Raw genomic sequence first — 14,285 nt, 5'->3', positions numbered from 1 at the left:
CATTCTGTGGTGTTGATTTTAAAATTCGAGGCTCGCTTCAATCTCTTGGTGGGGAGATTGTGGGTTATACTGGTCCAGCTTTACAATCAGAAGCCATGGCTGGGCTCAAAGGTCGACACTATATTTGCCTAAAAGTTGACTGAGCCTCAGTTTCCGAGTCTGTGAAGTGGGAAGAACAGCCCATTCCCCTATTCCCCGTTCTGCCCCTATCCCCGTTCTGCCCCGCCCTGACGCTTCCAGCCCTCAGGGAATCGCGTCCTAGGCACCTCTTTCCCCTCCCTAGGCGTCTGTGCCCCAGGCCAGCGGTGACAGGGTTGGGGCGCAGGCTCTGGGAGTGTCCCTGCCCTGCTTAGTCCAAGAGCCTTGGCGTAAGGGGCCGCGACTGCCAAGGCCGGGGGAACCGGTTCTCTCGGTTTCTCTTTCCTTCCCCAGCGCCTTCGCAGCAGTCGTGAACCCGGAGCCCGTCCCGCCCAGACCCACCAGCACCACCCCTGCTCTCCGGCTCCCACCTCCGCCTCCTGAGAGAGGCTCGGTCCCTGTGGCCTGCCCGCCTGCCTTATGATCGATACATTGCCCTGTAAGAGTGGCCACTAGAGAATGCAATTCGTGACAGTAACTACCCCTGCGGTGTACCCAGGGGCCTCCAAAGCTCTCCTGGAGTGATTACGGCAACCCACCCGCCTCCATGCCAACTCAGCCCGGCTCCTGGTGTGTCGGAGAGGGTGAGCCCAACTCTAAACATTCCTGTGTCCCTCCATCAAAGCAATGAGTTGGTGGCCTCCTCCGGGAGTGGCTGGTTCCTCCAAGCCTTTACACCGACCACACCTCCTGCCCCACAAAGGTGGCCTGGGCCCAGCAGCTAGGAGCTTGTCCTCTCTGAAGCTGAGGGACCCAAGGAACAGGGTCCAGCTGCGGGGCGTATAGTGCTCCTTTACTTTCTCACGCTTTCCTCGACGGGGAGCAGGTGTAAACTGGGTCACTAAGCACACTGGACCCTGGCGGTGGGGCCCGTGAGCTGCCTGGAGCTAAGCCAATAGGACCAGGGAGGACATCCCTTCTCACCACCCTCCCCTGGACCCTCATGGCTCACTCACGTCGGCAGGGCGGGCCTCACCAACCCCATGGGTTGGCTGGGCGGAGCCGGCAGATGGATGAAGTTTAGGTCCCTGCCATCTCCTTGGGCGGGGCTTCCAAGGGCTAGGCTGGAGAGACCTCCGGGAGCAGGAGCTGGCAAGCTGAGCAAAGAGGGAGAGGGACGCTCGGGAGGGCTGCCTCCAATTCCCACAGCAGCTGTGTCTGGGAGGGGCAAGGAGGAGCCTGAAAGAGTCCTCCCCGGCCTGTGGGGACTTTGGGGCGGGGCCCAGAGGTAGAGAAGCCTGCGGGAGGGGCAGGGCGGGGAGGGCTGCGACTGAAAGGGCGCTGGCGGGTCGCAAGCGGAGCCCAGGGAGGGTAGGGTCCCGCCTCTACCCCGCTCCGTGCGCCCCTGCACGGGATTTATCTTCTGCAAGCCTCTGCGTCCCCCGGGCACGATGATCGGGGAGCGGGGGACTGCTCAACTCGGGCTCGGTGTCTCGCCTGGGCGTTATCAATCCGAGCAAAGCCATTGCATCCTGAACCGTCCGGATTGCTGGCCACTACCTGTTCCGGGCCCATCGCCGTCCTCCCTAGACCTTTCCCGACGCAGCTCAGCGGGGCCTGGAAAAACTTGGAGCGGGGTTCCCACGGCAGGGACGCTCACCGGAGCGCAGGGTCACGGGCTGGGTGGGGAGGGGACCCGACCCTTGGCTCCATCCCCGACTCTGGGGGAGCGAAGAGGAGAGGAGAGATTAGGGGAGCGGACAGGATCTCAAGAGCGCGGGGATCGACCAGTCACCAGGAGGTGCCCCGCGTCCACTGTCCGGGAGAGCCACAGCGGCGCCCACGCCTGGGCTGGCTCTGGAGCCTAGGCCGGGGCCTCTCCTGTCCCGGGACAGACGGCAGCCCTTCGCCTCCCACCTCCTCCTTGGGGGAGGGGAGGATCCGTCCCGCGCGGCCCTCCTCCCGGGCCAGCGCAGCTCCTGCTCCAGTACGGTGCTAAGGGGGCAGGCGACCGGTGCTCCCGGACCGGTGAGGACCCGCCACCTGCGGTCCCCCTACCCCCACCCCAGCTCAGCACCCCTGCCCAGTCCGGCCCGGCCCTGGCACCTTGGGGTGTCCGCTCGCTGGCCTCACCTCCACTTGTCCAGGCTGGCGCGCGGGGGCTTGGCGTCCGGCGCTCCCTCCTCCACCGCCCAGCTCCCGTGCTGCCCTGTTTCCTGTTCAACAATATAGCGAGGGAGGCACCAGCGGAGAGCACCCGGCAGAACTTCCTCCCGGGCTGGGGTTGCGGCTTCGAGAGACAATCCCCGGTGTCCTGGCTTCCTGTCCCCTCTGGGACGGGCCAGCGCCCCAGGAGCAGAGACGCCACCCCCTTCCCCTGCACCTCCCGGGATCCTGGGCCACACCTGGCTGTCTCCCGGAGGTGGAGGCAGCAGGGCCAGGATGGTGGGATGAGGAGGGAGGAAGCCTCCTCACCAACTTCTGGCCAGATTACCCTCCCACTGCTCTATTCCACACCGTTCCCTCCACCGCCTTGATCCTTGTCGGGGAGAAGGGCCCTCTCCAATCTGCCCATTGGGTAAGCTCAGAACAATCTTCTGGGGGGATATAGCTCAAGTGGTAGAGTGCATGCTTAGCATGCATGGGGTCTTGGGTTCAATCCCCAGTACCTCCCTTAAAAATAAACCTAATTACCTCCCCTCCCAGCCAAAATAAAATAATTAAATAGTACTATAATAAATAAAAATTTAAAAAAGAACAATCTCCTGAGGCTGCACTCAAGATCCTCACCTTATCTCTGCATCTCAGTTTTCTTTCCTGTAAACTGGAGACAGTAACACCTGCTTCATAGGATTGTTGATTAAATGATAGGCACTAAGCACAACATATTGTTATTGTCACATTATAGGAACACACATTATATTAGTTATTATCACTAATTTTACTGAGATGAGCTGTCCTCTTCTTTGGGTTTGGATTGAGGTCTCCAACTCCCTTCTTCAGGTGGGAGGGGTAAGGGAGAAACAAGTGTTCTCAGAAGCACCTTGCTAAGGATAGAGGCACTGAGTTCAAAGGCAGGGCAGCACACAGGTCACGTGTCCCTGGCCCTCTTCTGGGCCGGCCTCGTCTCGCCCACAGCCCAGGCTCCTCCTTCTATTCCCTCCTACTCAGAGCTGACCACCACCTGCTCTTGAGGGAACCTGGGGCTCATGGGATGGGCAGAGGGTGCTCTCTTGTAGGCTGAAAGGAATCTTCCAGGACAGGAAACTGCAGACCTGAATGTCATTCAGTCGCATTCTCCTGCAACCCAGTTTCCCTGGGAATTAGTTTCCTTCTTCTGTCCTTACAGTGGGTGGCGGTGGGCTTCTCCCTGCAGGCCCCACCACCACCCAGCCATAGGCTTCTCGAACTTCAGAGGAAGGTTGGCAGCCAAGCAAAGGCCACTTTGAGCCTGAAAACCATGATCCGTGAATCAGCCCTGCTCATAAACCTTTCCTTCCTGAGACTTCTCTCACCTTGAGTAACCCAGTGGGAAATACAGTCCTGTGGTTTCACATGTTCCAGTGTCAGGAGTCTGCTTTGGCACTTAAGGCACAGGAAAGAAGCCATCATTGTGGGATCTCTGGCATTAGCTTCAGTTATATATGAGTGTATGTGAGTAAACCTCCCCGAATGCCCTGAAATTCTGCCCCCCTGGGGGGCCCTGACTCTGAGGCGAGGGTGGGGTATAGACTGAACAGTCACTTCCCCTCTTCCCCATACCCACTCCTGGCACACTAGCCCCCTGCTTGCAAATGTTTATGGGTAACTGTCCCCCTCCAGGCCTCCCCTGTGCCTAGAGATTGACTGACAAGAGTTGGGGGTGAGGGGCCCTATCAGATGGCAATGGAGGGCCTGTGGTTTCCTGGCCCCAATCAGCAGCAGTAAGATTGAGAAACCAGACCATAGATTAGAAAGATCAGGTCTTTACTGCAAAATCATTCAAAAATCACACAGCAGCATTTCCTTCCATACATTGCAAAGCACTTCTCAGGGCCAGAGCCCCTCACTAGAAACAGTTTATTGCATAAAATGAAAATTTTAAAATAGTGTGGGCACTACTGAGGTTCACATCAGCTTTCCATTGGAGGTGAGGGAGTAAAAGTCAACTTATTTGAAAACATTAGCAGCTTTTTGGTACGGGGGTGTGGGGGGGTCAGCTCTAATGCTACAGATCTCCGGATCTCTGGGAGGGCGGGAAGTGGGGTGCGCCAGGCTCTGCCTGACCAAAGTGAGCTCCTCCAGGGCCTCACTCCCACTGCCTCCTAGGGCACCTTCTGGAATACAGAATATACTCACAGGACCAAAGAAACAGGGCCGGGCTCAGGCAGCACTACCCACCCCAGGCCCCCTCAGGGATCCGGCCTAAGTACAGCTCTGATCAGGCTGGGCTTGTGGTGCAGCGGTAATGCTGGCTGTGGGGGATGGGGGTGGGGATAAGGATCCACTTCCACTTCAGGAAGAGTTGATGCGCTGGGCACAGGTGTGCACCATATTCCATGATGGGGACAGGGAAGCTGTGTGGCAGTCCCCTCCCCCTCATCCGCCTACTGTAATAGAGAACAAATCTGACTCCATATTGGATCTGTTCCTTTAGTTTTAACCACTGTGCCCTGCTTTCTAGGCTTAGTCTTGCTAGCTCTGCACTTCTTGTAAAACAATGTTGCCTTTAGCCTGAAATACAGGAGAGCCTATTCCCAGGGCTCTGACCTTTAAAGATGTTAGCACTTCTGCACTTATGTGGAGATGGCAAGTTGCAAAATAGAGAATAACCTTTGTTTTTTGTTGGGGGTTTACAGGGACCCCATGGCCTGACCCACATGGACCAGTGCAAGAAAAGAGAATTCCTGCAGCAAGAAGTTTGCACCAACCAACCACATCCCCTCCCCTATTTTTTTGTATAAAAGGAGCCCGTATTCTGACTGGAGCAGGGTGGTTCTCCAAGACATTAGTCTGCCATCCTCTCGGTCTGCCGGCTTTCCGAATAGTTGCTATTCCTTCCCCAGCACCTCGTCTCCAGATTTATTGGCCTGTCATGTGGCGAGCAGAACGAGTTTGGACTCAGTAACACTACCACCTCCTTTATATTCTATTGCACAATTTATCCAGCTCCACAGGGCTGGGCAGGTGACTCAGCAGCAGAATCACCCCAAGGGAGAGGTGGGAGTAGGTTCGTCTCTTGACACTGAAGGTGGATCTCCACCTGAGGCCCCCAATCCAAGCTGAGTGCAGAAAGGATGGCCAGAGGACCACAGGGCTGAGGGCGGTCTGCTGGGTCCAGGAGAGGTGGGGGAAGGCCACAGAAAAATCATGCCTGGATTCCCTCCAGACCCCAAGGTTTCCAATATCACTTTGAAAACAATTCCAGGCTCCCACCCCTCTCTAAGATCCCTTCAAAAGGCAATCGCGCTCCAATGAAATTTTCTAGTCTCTGGCAGTGCCCCTCCTGGGCCAGTCCAGCCAAGCTTTGTGAATTCATGGCTTTGTAAACTGAGGCTGAGCATCCTTCCAAGAGGGTGGCTTCTCCTGCATGTCCATGCACATCTCAGCAGCAGGGCTGGCACTCTTCGTGGAAGGATGGGGGTCACTGTTCCACAGTGTAGGGCCTGGCAGTCACGCTGCCCGAGGCCGGCCCCTGGCTTGGGCTCACTGCCCTCTCTGTGGGCCCAGCCTACCTCTGTCCTGGCGGGGGTCAGTCAGGCGGGGATGTGTCCCCGAAGAGCGTCTGCAGCAGCACCTTGCCCAGCTGGCTGCTGGTCGGTGGTAGGAGTGAGAAAAGCAGAGGCCAAGGGGTGGGCAAGATGATGACCCCTCCTGGGACCAAGGAAGGCTCCAAGTGCTGACAGTGCTGCTTCCGAGTCATTTCCCTTCTCCTGCGGCACTGAGATCCCAAGCTACAGGAGAGCCTGGGCTCTGACATGGAGAAAGTGATGGGCTTTTTGGGTGAGGAGGAGGCGGGGAGCAGAGAGGAGAGGGAGGAGGTGGTGGGGTCATCAGGACTGAGCCTGCCTGGCCCCACGGCGGTTTGGCACATTGCACATGAACTGTTGGCAGCAAGTGCCTGGCGAGGACAAAGGAAGGGCACCCGCCAGTGGGCGAGATTTCTGTCCCAGGTGGCCTGTCCACCCAGCCACCTCCTACCTGCAGGCCAGGCCTGAGCAGTTCCTGCACATTTGCTCGGGGTGAGAATGCCTGGATTTCTTGGGTGACTTGTGGAGGGTTAAGAATAAAAAAATATTTTCTGTTGAAATATGAAGGGGAAAAACCCACCTTAAAAAACTAGACCTTTTAATCAGGAATGTGGAATTGAAAATGCTCCCCAAGTCTTGTTTCCACAGTGTTTGGACAGCCCTGAAGGAGATGCCATGTCAGTGAGGAGAGCCGAGGCCCAATTAGTGCAAGGCCCCCTCCCTGCTGCACCCTCGGATAAGGGACATCTGCTGGTGTCCCGGCTTTCTGGAGCAGATGGGTGGGGGGCAGAGGGCATCATCAAGGGCTTCAGAGGCTCCCTCTCTTAGGCTCGTGCTCTGGTCACATCCAAGAGTCTTCCAGACAAGGGAGATATGGGTGGGTGGCACCTTGAGGGTGCAGCCCCAGGCTGCTGGCCAGTGCAGATCGGGTTAGGTGAGCGTGCTCTGTTCCTGGTACTTGCGCCGGCGGGCACAGCGGGGGCAGCCCTTCCTTACCACGGCCTGGCAGCTCTGATGGAAGACGGTCTTGCATTCGCCACACCTGGGAGAAAGCGGCAAGTGCTGCTGGGGCCAATGGGCTGGGCCCTCCTGAGGCCGAAGGCTGGCTGGAGTTGCTGATCAGAGCCCGCATAAGGCTACACTCTACCCGCAACCAAGGCACATGGGCACTGCCTCTGCTCCGGGACCAAAGATCCTCTTGACAACACTTACCTCTAAGTCCCGCAGTGCATGGTGGTACCCTCTATTCTATTTCCCTTTCCATAAATACCGCTTGACTTACAAAATGATTCCTTGCCTATGTTTCAAACACTCTGCAGTTTAAAAAACTCAGCCCTAGGTCTGTTCAGGGGTTGAATCTGGGCCAGGGGACACCTACTGAAAGTGAACTGATGCTCCCACCACTGCACCTTCCACTCCCACATGGGTTGGAATGGAGGTTTGGTGCCTGAAGTTTTCCATTTACAGGCTTCTGATGATGAGCAATAACTGGGGACAAGAGCACTGGCTACAGGGGCAGTGATAGTGGCAGGTGCCACCCATAAGCTGCCCACTTTGTGCCCAGCCTTGCGCCAACACGCCAGGGCCATAACTCATCCAGTCCCTCCTCCACCTGTTGGTAGATGACAAGACTGAGGTCCCCCCACCCCACCGCAACTCAGAGAGGCAGCAGCTGCCTCTTCTCTAGGAAGCCGGCTGGCTCAGCAGAAGCAGGGGAGTCCTATGACGGATCGTCTTGTCCCCCTCAGTACCCTGAGGCACTGGCACAGAGAGGATGGTCACTGTGCTGCACACAGTGGCCTGGGCTGCACACAGTGGCCTGGGCCTGCCAGCCTGGAGTGTGGGCCAGCTGGGAGAGGGGCGGGGCGGCTGGCCGGGTGTCCACATACCTGACTGTGGTGTTAAACTCAAAGGGGAAAATGATGTCGTGGTGGTGGCAGATCTGGCAGATGAAGCCTCGCTGGGTGCATAGGTCGCAGTGGTAGACGTGCTGAGAGGCAAATTCAATCAGGGCCTTGAGGAATCCTTCATACACCCCCTCCGCAATCTGTGAAGAGCAAGCATGGGCCGCCAGGCCTTTTAGGAAGCCGTGCTGAGCCTGAGGCTGCCTGCAAAATGTGGTCTGCTGCTCGCTCCCAGGACCCTGCTTGAAGAACTCCTACCCCCAGAGATGTTTCTCTCCACTTGGGCAAGAAAACCTCCCTGAATCAGGCTGGGCAAGGTGGGTGTCCCGTCCTTGTGCAGGGAGGTTGCTGGGGATCATGGGATTGACAGGTGGGACCCAAGTCCACTTTTCTAGAGGAAAGGAATGTCCCAAACCCCCACTCCTCCCTCTGCCCCCCCAGCAAGGAGGAGTCTAGATGCAGGGAAGGGGCTGAGGAGTGCCAAGATCCTGGGCTTTGCTGGAGTGCCTGCTTGTCCCAGGGAGGCTGGGGGCTCCATCACCACCCCAGGAAGCGTGGGAAGGTGGGACACCCATTCTGAGTGAGGTCTGAAAAGCTGACGATCGCTATCTTGCCTCAGTTAACTGCAGGCAGACCCACCCATCACCCCCGTTTTGACTTCTCCAGGAGTGAGGCCCCTCTAGAGAGGTCTGGCGTTGGGGGTGACATCCTCACCTGCTGGAGGTCAGCGACACTGTACTTGTGAGGAGACTCCAAGAGATAATTCCTGTGGTTGAGCCTTCAAAGAAAACACAGGTGGCTCCTTAGAAGGGTTTCTGAGCCCTGGGCCAACCCGTGTTTGTTTTCATTCCCTAGTTGCTGCTCACCAGTCGTGAACACCTCCCGCCTAGGTGACTAACTGTTGGGACCTTGGGCAAGGTATTCAACCTCTCTGAATTTCAGGTTTCCTCATCTGAGAAATAAAGCTGTTTTGAGGATTAAATAGTGTATTTAAAGCATTTGGCACAGTGCCTTGAACATACCAAAGAATAATTATTAACTATAATGGATAACATTGCACTGTTCTGTATAATTGAAATTTGCTAAGAGTAGAACGTAAATGTACACATATAAATAAAATACGAGAGGATGAGGGATGTGTTAATTAACCGGATGGGAGTTATTCTTTTACAATGTAATCATATATGAAATCATCATGACATATAATTTAAATATCTTACAGTTTTGTCAACTATACCTCAATAAAGTTAAAAAAATTAATTTAAAGATATTAAAAAAATGTCTATTAAAAAGTAATAATAATGAGGGTAATGATGAAAGCTAACATGTGGTACCAGGAACTGGATTAAGAGCTTTATACATATTAACTCATTTAATTCTCACAATAATCCTGTGAGGTTGGCATTATCATAATCCCCTCTTTGAGAAGAGGAAATGGAGGCACAGAGAGGTTAAACAACTTGCCTATGGTCACACAGCTAGTAAGTGGCCAAGCTGGAGTTTGAACGCAGGAGTCCTTATCCACCCAGTGAATGCCTAGAGGTGTTAGCAGTGGTCATTATTGCCACCATTACATACCAGGGACAGTGCTGGGGACAGAAATCCACAGGATGTGGCCTCTGCCCTCCTGTAGCCCTGGGCTCTAGCTGAAGGACAGTCATTCAACTATCTAGTTTCAGTACTCCGAGAGCGGAACTGAGCCACGTCCTGAGCACTGCAGATCCCATTTCAGAGGGTGGGGGTCAAGGAGAGAGGACGAGGGCTCAGAGGCCAACCAGGCTCTAGTTTCCACCTCACCAATGACAGAGATCCCAAGGTTATATCCTGAGGGATAGAGAGGAAACACCTGCAGAAATTCCCCTGGTATAAAAACTGGCCTGGCCTTGCTGTGTCTGTGTGGTACTGGGGTTGGGAGGAGAATGCTCCCAGTCCAGAGAAGTTTGGGAAACTGCCCAGGATGCTCTGGACATCTGGGGGCAGGAAGCTGCCAGGCCCTGGGGCATCTGGAGTGGGTGCTGGGCTATGCCCCACCCCATGGCCAGTTGTGATCCAGGGGTAACCCCATCCAGGGTGGAGAGTCCCACCAAGAAGCCCACAGGCCACCCCGTGCTGTGTGGGGTGAGGATGCTGCTGGCTGGCTGCTCAGTTCCCCATGCTGGCCTCCCCAGTAAACGTCCAGCTTTCTGGGAACAGGAAGCTACCATTTATCACCAGGAAAACACAAGGGGTGGGGGGCGCACAGGCTGTTCCTGAGCTGGCAGGAAGGGTGGAGCTGGTTTGGATGGAGAGTCCTCTCTGTCATCTGCCCTCTGCCCACTGTCGTGGAAGCCCAGGGGGCCAGCCAGGCCCAGGGTCTTCCCTATAAGGCACCTGCCTGGGCCTGTCACGCCCTCAGTGAGGACTTACAACTGGTTGGAGGTGAAGTCCCTTTGCCAGGGCGGGCCCAGCTGGGTCCTCTGAGAGAAAGGGGATCCCACATTCCAGACTTGCCCGTCCCTCCTCAACCCTTCCGTCCTCTCACCCTCCACTCTGGCCGACTCAGTCCAGGTCTCCTCACCTCCCGGACAAATGACGACACCAGGCCCATGCCCCACTGCTGCCAAATTAGTCTTTTCTAAACTCCTAATTAGAACATGACAGTCTCGTGCTCAAAACCTCTCAACAGCTGCCCGCTCCGGCAGAGTAAGATCCAAACGCCTTTGCTGTGGCACAGGGGACCTCTGAGGTCTGGTCCCTTCACCCACAGTCCAGCTGCACTGAGCCCCTCGAAGGTCCTGGAGAGCCCTGCTCCTGCCCGCCTCCCCCCGCCCCCCCAACGCTGAGGGCTCCCTTAGCCAGGAAAGCCCTCCCTCCCTTCCCTTTTCTTTCCAGGGCCCCAGTTCACTAAGTACGTGATGCTGCTGTGTTGTGGTAACTCTGTTTTCATGTGTGTGAGGAGAGTGGGGTCAGGAAGTGTGCTCAGACAGTACTGATGGTGGCCAGACTGGAGAGGGGTGAGCCAAACTTTCTGCTTGATTCTCTTTTGTACTATCTGAACACTACCTTTGAAAAGAAGAAAAGTTTTGTTTTTTTTTTAATTAAAGAAAAGAGATGAACTCCACAAACCCTCAGCTCAGATGCCATCTTCTTCCGGAGCTCCCTTGGCCCTCTGGGCCCTGTCTGCCTCCCTCACGGCACACGGCTCCCTGATCCAGGTCCATCTACGTGTCTCTGCCCTTCCCCACTCACATAACCCTCACCACATCTCTGCTAGGCCATGTGAACACAGGGATTACTGGCCCATTTTATAGACAAGAAAGCTGAGGCTCAGAGAAGTGAAGCAACTTCCGTGAGTCACACAGAGGGTCTGGGGCGGGGTGAAGGCTGCTCTGAGCTCTCTCCCCTGCCCCACACTGCTTCTGAAATGGGGCATCACAGGTGTGGCCCTACTTTTTCGAAGACTGGGAACACAGGTGTGCAGTGTTGCTGCCCAAGGATGGGAACAGTAGGGCCAGAGAGAAAGAAGCAGGATTACCCCCAGGGCTCAGCACAGGTCAGCCCAGACAGGTCAGTAAGGTTGATGACCAAACAATTTCGGCGGGGCAGGGATGGGGGACTGAGGCCAGCAACCTACAGGCACCTGGTCTACCCAGACCCTTGACTGGGGAGGGTGACAAGGTCATCTGACAAGATGGGGAATTCACCACCCTGGTCAAAGGGGCAGGAAGGCAGACTCTGGAGTCCTGGGTCCTGGAATTTCAGAAAGGATGGGAGTGAGTAGAGACCTAGGCACCCAGCTGATGGTAAGTGTAGCCTCCTAAGGAAGCAGCCTTCTGGGTCCCTCGTGGTGGCCAAGGGCTTTCAGTTCTTCCAGGCCTTCAGAGGAGACCAGGGCTCAGCCATCTGCTCTGGGAGCCTGTGAAGAGCCAGCCTCTATCCTTTGCCGAAGACAGGGCTCCCTGCAGGAGCCTCTCCCTGCGCCAGCCACCCTGGCCACGAGGAGCCGAGAAGGAGACCAGTAACCAGGACTGAGCTGGCAAGCCCATCGGACAGGTGGTCTTGGCACCAGCCCTGTTGGGAAGAGCGGCTGGAGGGGGAACGTGGAGGGGCTTGTGAGCTGCTCCAAATCCTCAGACAGCCAGCAGCGAAGCCCACCTGGGCAGTAGGCACCAGCTCGTCCCCCTGAGGTCTGCCCTCCTGAGGCCCCAGGAGAGCACAGCCCCACAGAAGGCATCACTCCCTCACAGCACTGAAGATCCCCAGGCCCGGGTCCTTGAAGGGCATCCTGAGGGTCGCACCCTAGTCTGGTCCTCTTCTGGGGATTTGGGGAGGGATGCTGCCACAGTGGCAAAGCAAAGCCAGCACAGGGTAGAGGGCTAGCAGGGGAATGGAGGAGCCAGGGCAACACAGCCCCTCGTGTCCGTCCCTTGCTCACCTCTCCAGCCTCTTCTCATCATGTCCCTCCTCGCACCCCCCAAAGTTTTCCCCGTTCTTTCCACAAAGGGGGCTTCATTCACAGCCCATGGACATCACTCCTGTTCTGAACACTCTTTCCTGCATCTACCCCCTTTCATACTCGTTCTGCTGGTCTCACCTCTGATGTCAGTTCCTCCAGGAAGACTTGCGCCTTCCTCCCTCCTCCAGTCTGGGTTAGACGCCCCTCCTTCCTCCGGTACTTCCAGGGTGTCCTGCTCTCTTCTCCAGCCCTCCCTCCTGGTTAGAGCTGCTGGCTTACCCAGGTCTACCTTGCTCAGTGCTGTGTCCCTCACCTGCTAGCCCACTGCCGGCCACTGAGTACGTTCTCAATAAATATTTGTCAAATGAATGAGTCCATGAATACATGAACAGATAAAACCTACCCCCAAACCCAACAGGAAGATCTCCACCCAGCCCTGGCATTTCTCCCAAGAAGTTGGTTATGCATTGACCCTGGGTGAGTGTGTGTGCATGCGTGCGTGCACACGCGCGTCTGTGTGTGCGTGTACACGCGCGTCTGTGTGTGCGTGTGTGTGCCTTTCTGTCCAGGGTGCTCACCTCTTGCTTAATTCCTTCAGGGCTCCACTTCGGCACAGACCCAGGTAATCCCCCAAAAGCTTCAGCTGCTCCCGGCTTCTCCCGATGAGATGCATCCGTTCCACGTGCTCATACAGAGATGCGTTCACCAGCTGCAGGTTGATGAGGGGCTGGGCCCGGATCTGCGTCAGGAACTTCTGGGCCTGCCTGCAGACCTGGGGACACCACCGGGCAGTGAGGGTGAGACAGAATGGCCATTTGGTGAGCACCTCTGGGCCAGGTAATGTACTACCTAGTCACTTGATCATCCCTGCAACCACTTGCCAAGGGAAGTGGTACCATCTTCATCTCACAGGTGGGGAAACTGAGGTTGAGAGAGAGGAAGTGACCTGGCCAAGGTCCACAGCTCACAGAAGTCATGATTTGATCCCAGTTTATCTGACTTCCAAACCCACTCTTCCCCGCCAGCTGCTGCCCCTCCCCGGTCATGCTGGCTGCTTTGGTCAACAAGCCGCTCCTCCTGGGCCTCACAGATCCTTCCCACTATTTCCTGTCCTCCCAGCCCCCATTTTCCTGCCCAAAGGAAACAGGCAGACTCAGGAACCAGGTGGCTGGTCTGAGTCAGGCTCCAACCACAAGAAGCCACAGATCAGATACAGTTTAATAAGAGGTTTCCTGAGCTATCTCTGCTCCCACCAGCAGTACCAACCAGGGTTCCCCCATGTCTCCACGTGGAGTTGAGTGATCAATCTCGGCCTTGCCTACATGATAGGACTTTGAAGGTTCTACCCTCAGCCCTGACCCTAATGTGAAACCCAATTACTGAGCACCTACTATTTGCCAGACACTGGGCTAAGGACCTCAACCACATCCTTCCTTCATCTTCACAACTCAAAAGGGAAGGTGTCATCATCCCCATTTTGTAGATGAGGAAACTGAGGCTCCGAGAAGCTAAAGTAGTTTATCCAAGCCTCCTGCAGAAAGCGGAGGCTGGGTCTAAATTGAGGTGTTGTCTCTGCATATTTGGCTGCCTCACTTAGTAAAGAGAAGCCCCTCTCCCCTGCAGTCTCCTCTTTGCTCTGTAAGAAGGATAGAGGAGCTGAGATATTTACCGTCAACTACTGTGCAGTGGTCAGGAGTCGGGCTTGGGATCCTGGCTCCACCCTGTCTTAGTGTATGACCTTGTGAAACTTACTTAACTTCCCTGTGACTCAGTTTCCTCATCTATAAAGTGGGGAAAACAAAAGCACCTACCTCCTGGGGTTATTTGGAGTTTAGAAGACTAAACAATAATTCCTGTAAGCGTGTCCTCAGTAAACAGGACTGTGGGTGCCTGTGTGGCCCAGGTGTCTGTTCCCTGGAGGGTCAGGGATGTAACAGGGCCCTCAGGGGCCTTTCAGGTGGGAGGCTGCTCCACCAGCTTCACCGGCACCTCCTGCCTCCCCCCAGCAGTGGACAACTCCATCTTTTCCCATTTCCTAGAGTCCTGAGGTCCCAGCTCCCAGCCCATGGGCAGCCCACTGGCAAAGGCCCGGTGACTCGGTGACTTGGTGACTCGGGTAGTTCCGGAGCCCTTCCCCAG

The 14,285-nt window shown here is 55.8% G+C and overlaps 2 protein-coding genes across 7 annotated transcripts in view; both read right to left on the bottom strand.

Moving 5' to 3' along the window:
- Positions 1-2,786, bottom strand: part of ARHGAP27 (Rho GTPase activating protein 27) — a 30,095-nt gene extending 27,309 nt beyond the window's left edge. Inside the window, exons 1-3 of one of the 5 annotated variants that reach the window (XM_074343262.1) lie at positions 2,212-2,786; positions 1,639-1,799; positions 1,095-1,235 (exon numbers count right to left, since the gene is read on the bottom strand). In XM_074343262.1, coding sequence (XP_074199363.1) covers positions 1,095-1,235; positions 1,639-1,653 — 156 coding nt within the window. In that variant the 5' untranslated portion in view covers positions 1,654-1,799; positions 2,212-2,786. The remainder of the gene's footprint in view (positions 1-1,094; positions 1,236-1,638; positions 1,800-2,211) is intronic. The other 4 variants (XM_074343259.1, XM_074343266.1, XM_074343261.1 and 1 more) reach the window with 4 other exon arrangements.
- A 1,241-nt stretch (positions 2,787-4,027) lies between these two features.
- PLEKHM1 (pleckstrin homology and RUN domain containing M1) overlaps positions 4,028-14,285 on the bottom strand; it is a 46,476-nt gene continuing 36,218 nt past the window's right edge. For both annotated transcript variants that reach the window (XM_074343257.1, XM_074343258.1), the window contains exons 9-12: positions 12,725-12,918; positions 8,426-8,489; positions 7,697-7,854; positions 4,028-6,849 (exon numbers count right to left, since the gene is read on the bottom strand). In XM_074343257.1, coding sequence (XP_074199358.1) covers positions 6,738-6,849; positions 7,697-7,854; positions 8,426-8,489; positions 12,725-12,918 — 528 coding nt within the window. In that variant the 3' untranslated portion in view covers positions 4,028-6,737. The remainder of the gene's footprint in view (positions 6,850-7,696; positions 7,855-8,425; positions 8,490-12,724; positions 12,919-14,285) is intronic.

Source organism: Camelus bactrianus, chromosome 16, assembly GCF_048773025.1.
Source record: "Camelus bactrianus isolate YW-2024 breed Bactrian camel chromosome 16, ASM4877302v1, whole genome shotgun sequence".
NCBI classification, from domain to species: domain Eukaryota; kingdom Metazoa; phylum Chordata; class Mammalia; order Artiodactyla; family Camelidae; genus Camelus; species Camelus bactrianus.
The sequence above is the reverse complement of the archived record's forward strand: the minus strand, read 5'-3'. Positions and strand labels throughout refer to the sequence as shown.